Source organism: Mytilus trossulus, chromosome 2, assembly GCF_036588685.1.
Source record: "Mytilus trossulus isolate FHL-02 chromosome 2, PNRI_Mtr1.1.1.hap1, whole genome shotgun sequence".
Lineage (NCBI taxonomy): Eukaryota > Metazoa > Mollusca > Bivalvia > Mytilida > Mytilidae > Mytilus > Mytilus trossulus.
Window position 1 is genome coordinate 68,728,666 of NC_086374.1, and position 15,479 is coordinate 68,744,144.

At 31.1% G+C, this 15,479-nt stretch overlaps 1 protein-coding gene across 2 annotated transcripts in view; it reads left to right on the forward strand.

Moving 5' to 3' along the window:
- Window positions 1-15,479, forward strand: part of LOC134707872 (coiled-coil domain-containing protein 93-like) — a 33,969-nt gene that overhangs the window by 18,037 nt on the left and 453 nt on the right. Inside the window, exons 9-20 of one of the 2 annotated variants that reach the window (XM_063567976.1) lie at window positions 722-772; window positions 2,701-2,787; window positions 5,624-5,740; window positions 6,280-6,342; window positions 6,824-6,897; window positions 7,313-7,469; window positions 8,523-8,594; window positions 9,082-9,190; window positions 10,211-10,293; window positions 12,674-12,711; window positions 13,003-13,087; window positions 15,021-15,134. In XM_063567976.1, the coding sequence (XP_063424046.1) occupies window positions 722-772; window positions 2,701-2,787; window positions 5,624-5,740; window positions 6,280-6,342; window positions 6,824-6,897; window positions 7,313-7,469; window positions 8,523-8,594; window positions 9,082-9,190; window positions 10,211-10,293; window positions 12,674-12,711; window positions 13,003-13,087; window positions 15,021-15,134 (1,050 nt within the window). The remainder of the gene's footprint in view (window positions 1-721; window positions 773-2,700; window positions 2,788-5,623; window positions 5,741-6,279; window positions 6,343-6,823; window positions 6,898-7,312; window positions 7,470-8,522; window positions 8,595-9,081; window positions 9,191-10,210; window positions 10,294-12,673; window positions 12,712-13,002; window positions 13,088-15,020; window positions 15,135-15,479) is intronic. The other variant, XM_063567978.1, reaches the window with a different exon arrangement.

Consider the following 15,479-nt stretch of genomic DNA (forward strand, 5'->3'; position numbering starts at 1 on the left):
CTTTGACCCAAACTTATCAAGTCATCTTTTGAGTGCTGGTGAAACAAAGAAAACACTTCCGAAACACACAAATATAGCCCGATAAATCGATTATCAGATTATCTGCATATTGATATTGTAAAATATCAGCTGCTTGACATAATATGAAGGCTTTTTGATCTCGTTCGCTACGCTCACTCGACAAAAAGCTTCATATTATGTCTCGCAGCTGATATTTTACGATATCAACATGCAGATAACCTGATAATCGGTACATATTTCAAAACTTTTTAAAAACAATTGTCAATAATATAGATATTTTACCCAGTATGTATAAAATATACAGTTATCAATTTCAAGGCTCTGTACGCTAACTGGTAACGTATACAATTCTTCTAACACAAATGATCTATTATTGTTTGATGCTATTAACTATTTTATTACATAGGCTTATAGGAACTTTACATACCATCTTGTTGTCCGAATACATTCAATACTTATTACCTAATACAAGTAAATGTTTGTGTAATACCATCAATGGCAAGCATGCTGTATTAGCCACCCGTGATGATATCGATACTAGTTTTACAAATTCAGTTTTGGTGATGTCACTTTTACAGTTCTCTAGTTATGTCCCTTTATAAGGTTATATGGAAGTAGGGGCATCATTATGTCCCATTGACACATTCTCCATTTATTATTTCATAATCAAGTACTTGGCTTAAAGTTTGTTTTTTTTCAGAAAAGGATTGCCATGTTGATGTCTGGAATGTCAGCCATGGGTATTCAAGAGGTATGGCTATTTTAAAATTAATTAGACTAAAAGCTGACTTATGCTACTGTGAATACATATTTATTCTTGGGATACCAATTTTTATGTAATCCAAGTTTAAATGTTGTCTGCTTTATAAATATTTTTTTCTTTCTGATTTAGGTGTTAAATAAATGTGTTGCATTAAAATATGTTTGACATTTGATGTTTTTAAAAGATTGCAGTGTAGTGCATACCAATTATTAATCAAAATGTATAATGAAGGTATATCACATAGTTTGTGATAATTGTGTATAGAAATAATTCCAATGTGATCTTAATATGGCAAAGTTTTGATTGTTCCTGAGTTTGCCAGATAACCCCAAAGGAAAAATGATAGTATTAAAATGTAGAATTTAAAATGTAAAATTATTTCAAATAAACCATATTTGATCAGCACATTAATTAATAATAAATGTGATTAGTATAAGAGCTCACGTTTTTTAGCTCACCTGGCCCGAAGGGCCAAGTGAGCTTTTCTCATCACTTGGCGTCCGTCGTCTGTCGTCGTCCGTCGTCCGTCCGTCGTCGTCCTGCGTCCGGCGTTAACTTTTACAAAAATCTTCTCCTCTGAAACTACTGGGCCAAATTTAACCAAACTTGGCCACAATCATCATTGAGGTATCTAGTTTGAAAATTGTGTCCGGTGACTCTGCCAACCAACCAAGATGGCCGCCATGGCTAAAATTAGATCATAGGGGTAAAATGCAGTTTTGGGCTTATAACTCAAAAACCAAAGCATTTAGAGCAAATCTGACAAAGGGTAAAATTGTTTATCAGGTTAAGATCTATCTGCCGTGAAATTTTCAGATGAATCTGACATTCCGTTGTTAGGTTGCTGTCCCTGAATCGGTAATTTTAAGGAAATTTTGCTGTTTTTGGTTTTTATCTTGAATATTATTATAGATAGAGAAAAATTGTTAACAGCAATAATGTTCAGCAAAGTAAGATCTACAAATAAGTCAACATGACCAAAATGGTCAGTTGACCACTGTAGGAGTTATTGACCTTTATAGTCAATTTTTAACCATTTTTCGTAAATCTTAGTTATCTTTTAGAAAAATCTTCTCGTCTGAAACTACTGGGCCAAATTAATTGAAACTTGGCCACAATCATCTTTGGGGTATCCAATATAAAAATTGTGTACGGTAACTCGGCCAACCAACCAAGATGGCAGCCATGGCTAAAAAGAGAACATGGGAGTAAAATGCAGTTTTTGGCTTATAACCCGAAAAACAAAGCATTAAGAGCAAATCTGACAGAGGTAAAATTGTTGATCAGGTCAAGATCTATCTGCCCTGGAATTTTCAGATGAATTGGAATAATTTGGATCATCGGTTGTTAGGTTGCTGCCCCTAAATTGGTAATTTTGAGGAAATTTTGCTGTTTTTTTGTTATTATCTTGAATATTATTATAGATAGAGATAAACTGTAAACAGCAATAATGTACAGTAAAGTAAGAACTAAAAATAAGTCAACATTACCAAAATAGTCAATTGACCCCCTGAGGAGTTATCGCCCTTCATAGTCATTTTTTAACAATTTTCACAAAATTTGTAGATTTTCACTAACATTTTCCACAGAAACTACTGTTATAGATAGAGATAATTGTAAGCAGCAAAAATGTTCAATAAAGTAAGATCTTCAAACACATCACCATCACCAAAACACAATTTTTTCATGAATTCATTTGTGTACAATGTTTAATATTAACATACACCAAGGTGAGCGACACAGGCTCTTTAGAGCCTCTAGTTTCATTATCCCTAACTTTTTCATAAAAAGAATAATTTCAACAACTTACTTCATATGAGTAACTTGTTAAATGTATGACAAAGTATTATGAAATAAATAGTTTTATGCTTTTTTGATTTAATTGCATGTAAGTTTTGTTTTTGTTTGCATGGCAGGGTAAATTAACAGCTAGCGCCGTAGGATCTATAGTCAGCATGCAGAGTGAACAAATACAGCAGATACATACAGAATATGCTGAAAAAGTAAGTTATTGGATAGATAGTCAATCATCCTTTCCATGACCTATATCACCCTGCTCAGGTTCTTTGTAATTGTGATATGCGACTATTGTTGCAGAAAGCTCAACATAGGGATAGTGATCCGACGGCAGCAGCAGCGTTGGCTTTATATTTTTGAAGGTGGAAGACCTGGATGCTTCATACTTTGTATATATATGCATCATGTTATGAAGTTTCTGTCAATCATATGTCAAATGTCTTTGACCTCATTTTCATGGTTCAGTCACTAATTGAAAAAAAGTTAAGATTTTTTGTAATGTTGAATTCTCTCTAATTATAAATATAGGATAACTATATTTGGTATATGCGAACCTTGCAAAGTTCTCATGCCTGTCAGACAGTTTTCACTTGACCTCGACCTCATTTCATGGATCAGTGAACAAGGTTACGTTTTGGTTGTAAAGTCTGTATCTCAGATACCATAAGCAATAGTAGTATATTAGGTGAATGTAAGGGTGGTAAGGTGTACATGTCCATGTTGCAGGTGTCATCTGACATTGACCTCATTTTCTTGGTTCAGTAGTTATAGTTACATTTTTGTGTTTTGGTCTGTTTTTCTAATACTGTATGCAATAGGTCTTCTTTATTTGGTGTATGGAATGATTGTAAGGTTTACATGTCTAGCTGGCAGATGTCATCTGATCTTGACCTCATTTTCATGGTTTAGTGGTCAAAGTTTAGATTTTAGTTTTGGTCTTTTTTTCTGATACTATATGCTTTAGATCAATTATGTTTCTTATATGGAAATATTTGATGATCTATATGGCAGTTGCACAGTTTTTATTTGACCTTGACCTCATTTTCACAGTTCAATGCTCAGTGTTAAGTTTTTGTTTTTTGGTCTATTTTTCTTAAACCATAAGCAATAGGTCAACTTTATTCGCTGAATGGAATTCAAAGAATTGTTAGCTGTACATGTCTGTCTGGCATGGTTGATCTGACCTTGACCTCATTTTCATCATTCATTGGTCAATGTTTAGTTTTCTACGTTAATGTTAAGTTTATTTGACAGTTGTAATAAAGCTTTATGTTTAAGACGATCAACATAATATCAATGACAATTAAAGAAGGCGAGACATTTCAGCGTGTGCACTCTTGTTTTGTTATTTTCTCAAAATAGTATGGAGAGTTGATTTCAGATAATTGTTTTTCAAAAAAGTAATTTCTATCTTTTTATGATTTATGGGATCCATTGCATGTAGATTTTGATACTTGTTTTCTTTTTGTTATGTTGAAATATGTATGTTCAATTAACAACTGAGTATAACTACATTATTGCAGCATGTGTTCTTTTCAACTTTTTTCATTAATTTCTAGTTGAATGATAACGACATCATCATTCCTTATTACAATAAGTGTTGGCCATATAAATTTAAACAGTTTAAATCTTTGCTAAAAATATATTACAAATACTTGGTTATACAATTTGATTATACATACAGTTAAGTGCATTATTATTTTTACAGTGACTTGACTGTTAGTGTTGCTATCCACCAATTGCAACTCATTCAAAATTTTGACCCAATTGCAATTTGTTTTACTAAATCAAATTGTTCAACTGGTCAAGAAATTTGAACAAACTGTTCAGTCAAAAATGTGAAAGTGCAAGGGGATAAAATAAATCATTATTACAATCCTATAAGTCTGTAACTCCACTGTATTGATGTAATTCCTAAATCAGTCTATCAATCTGTATAGTTATATTACAGCTATTACCATACTAAATGTGAACTGTTTTATTTTGAATTGCTATAAAAATGTCAAAACTAAGCTTTTATAGAGTTTTTCTTTCGAAAAGTATTCTATATTTATAAGAATCACACATTATGTGAATAAAAACATTTCATATTCAGTAAAATATGTATGAAATAACAATATGCTTCCTTGGGGAGATAACCTAAATTACTATTCTTTTGAATAAAGACGTTTTGAAACCAAAAAGAGATTATCTCCCCTTCCTACAAACATATTGCAATTTCAAATATTTTACTGAATATGAAATGTTTTTATTCACATAATGTGTAATGTGTAATAATTGCAATTCGGTCAAAATTTTGAATGAGTTGCCATTTGTGGATAGCAACACTAACAGTCAAGTCACTGTATATATATAATATTTTAGAAAATTACCATTCCCTGAAGACGTTCTGACCAATAGACCACTTTCGAGTTCATCCGTCACCGGAAAAAAATCGTCAATTATACGCGCCTTTATCACCGTCATTTGTGCGTTTAGGGGCGTTGTCACTTCCCTTCCAATGTTGAGCGAGTGGTTGGAAAACTATAATTCTATATTGTACGAATTATTCAGCAAATTGAATTCTCAAAATTGACAATCAACACTGCTGTCATTAGGGAATTGTCAGTAAGTACCTACAGAGCAACCATTATTTCTAGTTTATCCTGCACAAAGACGATCACTAAGACGCTTGATGAACGTAAATAGTGCAGGGATACAGGTGACCCCCTCTATCTGGTAAATGACGTCATAAAGCCGTGCATAATTGACGAGTTTTTGCCAGTGACGGATGAACTTGAAAGTGGTCTATTACTTCATTCAAATGAATCTAACAATTTCATCTTCAGAAATGTCATATCTCGCCAAAAAATATACAGAAAATTACATTTTATTATTACAAGGTAACACTTGCTAAAAAAATAATTTCAAAATATTAAAAATAATAAAATTTTTCTTCGATCACTCCATAAAAGTCAGTAGAATAAGAATTTTATGTAGTGTACTCTTTCTATCATAACAATGTCTTGATAATAATGTATTGTATATATGTTCTATTTATAGCAATCGGAGATTGAGCAGATTGAAAAGACCGAGAGAGTTGGAGGAGAACAACAACATAAACGTGTAAAGGCTGCAATGTCAAAACAGATTGAGCAACAAAAATCTAAACTAGATGAGGTTTGCATTTTAGCCTGTTATTTTATATCTCCAATATATATTACAAGCAGCTTGTCTGAGGTACGAGAGCCATAATAAATGGATTAACAATTTAGCTATTTTTCAACTTTGTTCTTAAACTTTTATAATTGAAGCATGATAATAAAATTCAGAATGGAAATGGGGAATATGTCAAAGAGAAAACAACCTGAGCAAAGAACAGATACAGTGAAACCTGATTAAACTGAATCCTGCATAAACCGAAACCTGTCTAACCAAACATGTTCTTAAGTACTGTCATATCAAATTATGTACGTTATGAACCTGCTAAAACCGAACATCGGCTGAAACTGAACAAAATCATGAGTCCCGAAGAGGTTCGGTTTAAACAGGTTTCACTGTAACAGCCAAATGATTCTTTTATAGACAAAATCACAAAAAATCCTTTACTTTTCTGATTTCATAATTTTTATTTTGAAATAAATTAAGAATATGTCCTTGAATTATTTCTTTTGGAGAAGAATATTGTTTCATTCTTAAAACCTACTTGTGTATTTTAGATAACATCCAAACATGATCAGCTACACCAGTCTTATTTAGAGACACAGGCTAAGTATAAAGAGGTTAGTAGTCATAGTATTATATAAAACAATGGAATTAATCTAAAAATCTTCATCCTAATTAAAAAAATTAACATTTTAACCTGCATGGTTTGCTATGGAAAACTACAATTTAAAAAGCTTTAGAAACATGACATAATCTTGATTTAAAATTGCTTACTCTTTTGTTGTTAATTCCATAAATTGACTTTGATAAACAGTTCTGACTGAAAGTAATGGATCGTAATGGATTCATATTTTAGTTGGATTTTATACAATCTTATTAAAATAAGTTCTCATCACTTACTCCTTGATTATTTATATGTCGCTGTGTGATAGACATGGTTATCAATCGGGTGTATTAAGATCTCACACGGCGACATATAAAAAAATTGAGGAGCAAGTGATGAGAACTTATTTTAATAAGATTGATTTTCATATATTATTATTGCTTCAAATATGGCTGCTATTTACCATGTGTGAAGGTATTTCATTATCTTTCTAGGCAGAATCCAGAAGTGCTAGGATTGATGAAGAAATGGACAAATTAAATGAAATAGAAACAGAGGAGAACCAAAGGTATCTCAGCCATCTTTTATATAAACTTATGGTATATGATACTAATGGTAATCAGTATATAAAAATTTTGAATTCTTTCTTATCTTTATTTTTTTAATATTTTTTTATGTGTAAGGATGGGATGAATAGACAATGATATTTGAATACTGTAAATTCTAAATTTATTGCGATGTTTTTATGATTGTAAAAATGCAAAAGGGCTACAATCAAATAAGTGAAACTAGCAATTTGAATTTTTGTTATGAATTAAACAGAATTTTTCTCAATATCTCAAAAATATAAATTGCATTTTAGTCTTAAATAACAATATCGCAATAATTTCTGAATTTACAGTAGTCAATTAAATACAAAGATTATCTTTTGTAAGACTATAAGCTGCATACACAGTTACAACTTTTTATCTTTGTATTTACAGCATTCTGCAAACACTGAGATCTCTTGTTGCTATGAATGAAAATCTAAAAAAGCAAGAACAGGAATTCAAAGCTCATTGTAAAGAAGAAATGAGTAGGTTGAAAGGTCAAATAGAGGAAGTAAAAACACAGACTTCTGAGGAAGATTCAGGAGACAAGGTAATTTTAGCTCACCTGGTTGGACGGTTCTTTTAGAATAGCTGACCTGGCCTCAAAATACTTTTGACATAGCTCACCTGGTCCTGGTTACAAAATTCTTTTGAAATAGCTCATCTTGTCCTGGTCACAAAATTCTTTTGAAATAGCTCACCTGGTCCTGGCCTCAAATTTCTTTTGAATTAGCTCACCTGTCCGTAAGGGTCTCATAGCCTTTTGGTAAACTACATATTCTTACTCTTCACAGAAGAAAATAAATTCAGTGCATTACATATTTGTTTGAATTGCCATAAGTTAGATCTAAAATTTGATGAAAGTATGGTCCAGTTGAAATTATTGAAACTTGGTTATTTTTGCTTTTCCAAAGTAAAATAACTTTCAATATAAAAGAGCAAGTGACCTTCATATTTTGCATGAATATCGATACAACAATCAATTCTTTAGTATACAACCTTTGAAAAAAATATAATTTATGTATTTGCTATGACTTTTCAGTACACAGATTATTCAGTGGCTTGATCCAACATCAAAAGAAAGAGCTTTTCTTAGATTTTATTTGACCTTGATTGTGATAAAACTGGATATTGCTGAGTTGTCCCTTGCCATGAGTAACACATGCCTTTAGCTGAGCAGGGACAACTTATCTGTTTTGGTTGGGTTCCTGTCACATTCTTTAGATGTCAATGAGATGTTTTGGGGACAGTTGTTTGTTTTTTCATTGTTCATTTATTTTTTACTGCCCCTTTGTTATCTTTTCAATCTTTTTACTGGAATTGTAGGTAGTAAATGCATTGGAAAGGTAAAAGTATAAGATAGCCTTCAATACTGAAAAAAAATCTGAAATTATGGAAAGTCATCTTTATACTTTGACACGATTTTTATACCAACGGCTTTCCCAGATTTAAAATTTCACTGTATTATTTTAATTCTTGTATTTATGCCCTGATTTACCGCAAAACATGTAAAACAGAATAATCAAGAAGCTTGTTATATTTTTATACAGGTGTTGTTGTCTTTATTGTCACATTATTGAAAAAAAAAGTAACTGTATTTCAGGAGAGAGTGTCCCTTATAGATAAACAGTATGAAGCTGACAAAGAGAAACTACACAAGATAAGGCTGTTACTTGTAAGTAGATTTGGTTTTAAGTATGGTAAAGTTCCTACCCATAAACCTTCAGATAAAGGCAGCTTGTCATATAGTTTATACCAGTACTTGTCAATTGTAAATGACTATGAAGTGACCTCTAAATTTCGCTATTTTTGTGTGTAGCTTCCCTAAAGTAAAAGTACATAAAGATATGATTAAAGACAAACACTGACAAAGGTTTGCTGACATGAGAGGCATAAAAACATATGGCAAATGTACTGGTATTTGTATTTCTTACTTACATTTTATTTATACACTTCTTTAAAGCAAAATTCAAACATGTCATGAATGGAGCAAATGAAACAAATTGTTTCTGCTGATTTCTTTCTCGCATGATATTAATCATTGTCAGAAATTAAGTTTACACAGAACAGTTCAGGGTAAAGTGGCAAGAATTACTAATTAAAAGCAGTATTTAAAAAAACTGTACAATATTTAAGTCATTGTTTATACATTTTTTTAAAAGGCAAGAAAGACGAGGGAGATTGCAGTGCTGCAACGAAAGATTGATGAGGTTCCATCGAGGGCTGAGTTAAGTCAATATCAGAGACGTTTCATAGAATTATATAGTCAAAGTAAGTCACATTCTCTTTGTAATGAAGCTCTGGAAAGAAAATATTTTATTTACTGGAAATATTGGAAAAGGTGAAAATGTGTTGGTTTTAATGTTTTGTTACCAACTAATTGCTCTGTCAGAGTTGATTGCAAAACTTACGATTGTTGAAAATGGAATGAAAATGTCAAAACTTGGCAAAGGATAGTTATAAAGTCTAACATTCAAAAGACCAGATACTATTGAGGGCCCTCATGGGGTTTTTGATTATGTGATTACTTGGCCGTTTTTTTAATGATTATTTGATTATTAAGCCAAATATTTCATGATTATTTGATTACCTAGGACTGTATTTTTAGTTATGATTATTTGATTACTAAAGATAAGCAAATATTAAATGATTATGTGATTATATTGGCAAAAAAATGGTGATTATGTGATTACTAGGACCCCCCATGAGGGGCCTCACTATTGTCAAAGGTTAAGACTACTTTGAGACATGAACTTATAATGATAGAGTTACCCAACTTAAGTTGTTATTTAGGATAACACTTTTCATAAAATTAAATCATAAATGATCAGATTTCAAATTTCAAATAATGTTTAAGCACTGACATCACTTTCCCTTTACTGGTTAAAAAAGACCATTGGCATATCTGTTATGTCTAATTTATTGGTAAAATAATTGCCAAATATGTGTTACTGACTGCATTATGTATGATTCAAAATTACTGTATATTTTAAAACTTAAAGCCTTTAGATCCACCACTGCTATTAAGAAAAAGAAATAGGTATTCAGAAAAATGGACAAACAAAAAAATAAGAATAGAGAAAAATGGACACAAAAAAATAGAGCAAAAAAATTGGGCTTGAAAAATATAAATAATAGAGAATCGTGGCCAAAATTTGAAAAAAAATACAGAAAATTTACCAAAAAATAAGGAATACAAAAATGAAAAACCACCTATCTAGGCTGTTTAAAAGTGTTACAATTTAAACAAAAAACTTAAGTTGTTAAATTAAAAATCTTTTTGTTTTACAGTTTCTTCTACACATAAAGAAACGAAACAGTTTTATACTTTATACAATACTCTTGATGACACAAAGTTATACTTAAACAAAGAGGTAGGTATCACCTCTATATAGATAAGTTTATATTTTGATGGAATGATTGCCAATGCTTTTTATATTACATGTTTTGATATGATAGAATATGATTTTTTATGCTAATACATTTATATTATTGTAACATTGAACAATTTTTTAAGAGGAAAATATGGATCATACTAATTTATTAAGCTGCAGGTTATAGTTAATTCATTTAAAAAAAAAACACCTGAATAAGTTTTCTGATGAATGAAAACTTAACATTTTATTATTTTATTTGAATTTAATATTTTGCACACAATTCTACTTTATAGCCAGTGAAATTCTCAGCTTCTAGATTTGAATAATCTTCAAGTACAATTATAATAACTTTAAGAGTAAAAATATTGAATTTGGTGTTTCCTTAACAAATTCTGTACTGAGAAAAGTTTTATAGCAGAGTCCTGACCCCAGCGCCATAAAACTATTTGAGTAATTTTTTTAACTCAGCCTAAGAATTTTCTCAATTTTTAGCTCACCTGGCCCGAAGTGAGCTTTTCCCATCACTTTGCGTCCGTCGTCCGTCGTGGTTAACTTTTACAAAAATCTTCTTCTCTAAAGCTACTGGGCCAAATTAAACCAAACTTGGCCACAATCATCATTGATGTATCTAGTTTAAAAATTGTGTTTTGTGACCCGGCCAACCAACCAAGATGGCTGCCATGGCTCAAAATAGAACATAGGGGTAAAATGCAGTTTGTGGCTTATAACTCTGAAACCAAAGCATTTAGGGCAGATCTGACATTGGGTAAATTTGTTAACCAGGTTAAGATCTATTTGCCCTGAAATTTTAAGATAAATCGGACAACCCGTTGTTGGGTTGCTGCTCTTGAATTAGTAATTTTAGGTAAATTTTGCTGTTTTTGGTTATTATCTTGAATATTATTATAGATAGAGATAAACTGTAAACAGCAATAATGTTCAGCAAAGTAAGATTTACAATAAGTCAACATGATCAAAATGGTCAGTTGACCCCTTTAGGAGTTTTTGCCCTTTAAAGTCAATTTTTAACCATTTTTCGTAAATCAAATATATCTTTTACAAAAATCTTCTCCTCTGAAATTACTAAGCCAAATTAAACCAAACTTGGCCACAATCATCTTTAAGGTTTCTAGTTTAAAAAATGTGTGGCGTGGCCTGGCCAACCAACCAAGATGGCTGCCGTGGCTAAAAATAGAACATAGGGGTAAAATGCAGTTTTTGGCTTATAACTCAAAATCCAAAGCATTGATAGCAAATTTGACATTGGGTAAAATTGTTTATCAGGTCAGGATTTATCAGCCCTGAAATTTTCAGATTAATAGGACAATCCGTTGTTGGATTGCTGCCTCTGAATTGGTAATTTTAGGGAAATTTTGCTGTTTTTGGTTATTATCTTGAATATTATTATAGATAGAGATAAACTGTTAACAGCAATAATGTTCAGCAAAGTAAGATCTACAAATAAGTCAACCTAACCAAAATGGTCAATTGACCCCTTTAGGAGTTACTGCCCTTTATAGTCAATATTTTTAACTATTTTTCATAAATCTTAGTAATCTTTTACAAAAATATTCTCCTCTGAAACTACCAGGTCAAATTAAAACAAACTAGGCAGCAATCATCATTGAGGTATCTAGTTTAAAAATGTGTGGGGTGACCCGGCCAACCAACCAAGATGGCTGCCATGGCTAAAAATAGAACATAGGGGTAAAATGCAGTTTTTGGCTAATAACTCAAAAACCAAAGCATTTAGAGCAAATCTGACAGGGAGTAAAATTGTTTATCAGGTCAAGATCTATGTGCCATGAATTTTTCAGATGGATCGGACAACCCGCGGTTAGGTTGCTGCCCCTGAATTAGTAATTTTAAGGAAATTTTGCTGTTTTTTGTTATTATCTTGAATATTATTATAGATAGAGATAAACTGTAAACAGCAACAATGTACAGTAAAGTAAGACCTAAAAATAAGTCAACATGACAAAAATGGTCAATTGACCCCATAAGGAGTTATTGTCCTTTATAGTCAATTTTTAACAATTTTCATAAAATTTTAACTAACATTTTCGACTGAAACTTTTAGGCCAAGTTCAATATAGATAAAAATAATTGTGAGCAGGAAGAATGTTCAGTAAAGTAAGATGTACAAACACATCACCATCACCAAAACACAATTTTGTCATGAATCCATCTGCATCCTTTGTTTAATATTCATGTACACCAAGGTGAGCGACACAGGCTCTTTAGAGCCTCTAGTTTTATTCACTGCAAAAGACATTACGTGTTTTCAGATTATACTTATATGCTCTGCATTTAGTTGTCAGATATACAGATAGGAATATTTAATTTGAACAATTCACTTGCATTTTTTTTATTGTAGGTTAATTTGCTGAATTCTGTTCATGATACTTTTTCACAGTAAGTTTTCAAAAATATTGAATTAAAAGAATATATGTAATAAACAAATTGGTATGCCTAATAAAAATGAGCTCTACCACGGTGTTTCAAAATACATGAGCTCTTGTACTTTTAAGGTTGCTATGGTGATTGTCCTTTTAATAATTGTACTGCATGAGTATAATTAGTTTCACTAGCTATATATAGTAAAACAAGTGAAAAGTCTTATATCCTAAATAATTTAATTTGAACCTGTGACATTTTCTTTCTTCACTTCACACCAATTTTTCTTCATTATTATTTCTATTATAGGGCTATGGGATCACAAGGAACCAAGGAGCAGTTTTTAAAACAGTTTGAACAAATTGTTGAGGGCATTAAACAGAACAAAGCTAAAGTAAGTATTTAAACAAGATCTTGATGAAAAATATCTAAAAAAAAGGAAAGCTTATATAATAGAAAATAAAGGATATTAGATATCCATCCATGGCACAAAATCAGTGCATGCACAACAAACAAACACAAAAAGCAAAGGAAGTACTTTTTTTTACAGTTTTTATACGCCCGTCAAACCTTTGACGGGACGTATTATGGTATACAAATGTCCAGTGTCTGTCTGTCCGTCTGTCTTTCTGTCCATCCTTCTGTCTGTCTGTCCGGCGTAAACATGTCGCACCGTAACTTGAGAACGACTTATTTAAATTTCATGAAACTTAATATAGTTGTTTCTTATGATTGTCAAATGATCTGTATACTTTTTGGTGAAAATAAGATTTAAACTTTTTGAGTTACGGCACTTTGTAACTAGAACAGGGGTGTGTTTTTTTTCACATGTCACACCGTATCTCAAAACCAATTCTTGATTATTGCTTAAAACTTTACACACTTCTTAGTTATATTAATCTTAATATCTGTATACTTTTTGGTGATGATTGAAAATTTCATTTTTGAGTATTTTGTAAAAAAGGGGGAGTGGTTTTTTATATGTCGCGCCGTATCTCAAAAACGATGTATGATTATTGCTTAAAACTTTACACACTTCTTTGTTATATGAATCTAAAGATCTGTATACTTTTTGGTGATGATTCAAAATTTTATTTTTGAGTTATTGAGTATTTTGTAAAAAAGGGGAGGGGGTTTTCACATGTCGTGCCGTATCTCAAAAACAATTTATGATTATTGCTTAAAACTTTACACACTTCTTTGTTATATTAATCTAAAGATCTGTATTCTTTTTGATGATGACTCAACATTTCATTATTGAGTTATTGAGTATTTTGTAAAAAAGAAGAGATTTTTTTTACAAGTCGCGCCGTATCTCAAAAACAATTTATGATTATTGCTTGAAACTGTACACACTTCTTTTTTATATTAATCTAAAGATCTGCATACTTTTTGGTTTGATTCAAAATTTTATTTTAGTGATATTTGTAAAAAAAACCCAGGGTGGGGGGGTTTCACATGTCCCGCCATGTCTCAAAAACAATAAATGGTTATTGCTTAAAACTTTATCAGAAACTATTTATGATTATTGCATAAAACTTCCACACAAGACGTCGGGCGTATCATGCGCTCATGGCGCAACTGTTTATTCTTGATTTCAAAATCAGTGAGGGTCCTAACACAGAGCCAAACAAACTCTCTTATTTAAGTATTATGATATTGTAAACTGAGATGATTAAAAAATATGGATTTGTGGAAAATAAATCCAATTTAGAATTAGTGGATGAGGAACGATTGCCAATGAGACATCTATAATCCATGAGACTTACCTGAGTAAAGTCAACAATTATATAGGTCACAGCATTCAATAATGAGCAAAACTCATACCAAATAGTAAACTGTAAGAGCCTCAACATTACAAAATTTTTAACCATTTCAAAGGAGAAAACCAACAGCCTGATTTATGTACAAAACAACAAGCCATCATCTGTGATGCATATAAGAATTGAATGCTTCTTTTTATAAATTTATTGGGGTGTTAAAGCGTAGACTGAAGTACATTTTTGTTCCGCGCTTCATTCTTAAAATGTGCACACGGTCAACACTTATATATTCCAATAAAATTACAGAAACATTTAAAATACTTATAATTACATATTTTTGATAGGATTATGAAAACGTTTTCTATTAAGTTTTTCTTTCATTTTCCTAGGCACTTTATTGTGGAAAGACGTTTCATCATGAATGATCATGAATGTTATATTTTTTTTTAAAATGAAGGTTAATTTCTGAATGACACAAGATTACTGTTAGCCATTCAAAAGAATGTATTAGTTACAAAACATAATTGTTATGTAATTAAAACTTATTGAGTATTGTTTATAAAGGTTGAAAAACGAAAGCAGGAGGAGAAAATGAAGCGTGACAGATTAAATGATCAACATCTTGACCTAATTGAAAAACAAAGACTTTATTTTAAAACAGTCAAAGAGTTTAAAGAGGTATGTATTGTTACCATAATATATGATTTATTGTATTTTTATAAGTATTATTCAAATTTGAAAAAAAAACAGTTATCTTTAGTTACTTTGAACACCATTGAGACAATTTTCAGATAGATTAAGTGTTTGAAGTGCTATAATACTGATAAAAAAATACATATTTTTAATGTAGGTATATACAGAACAAAAAAATGCTATTCAATAATCTTAAAGGACTTAGGGAAATTTCTTTGTTTGTACCCTTAATGACTGCAAGATCATTGGTTGATTTTTATTATTTAGGCCGTTGTTAGCAATTCCAAACAATTGGTGTACACTTTTGAAAAAATTAATGCATTTGAGTCT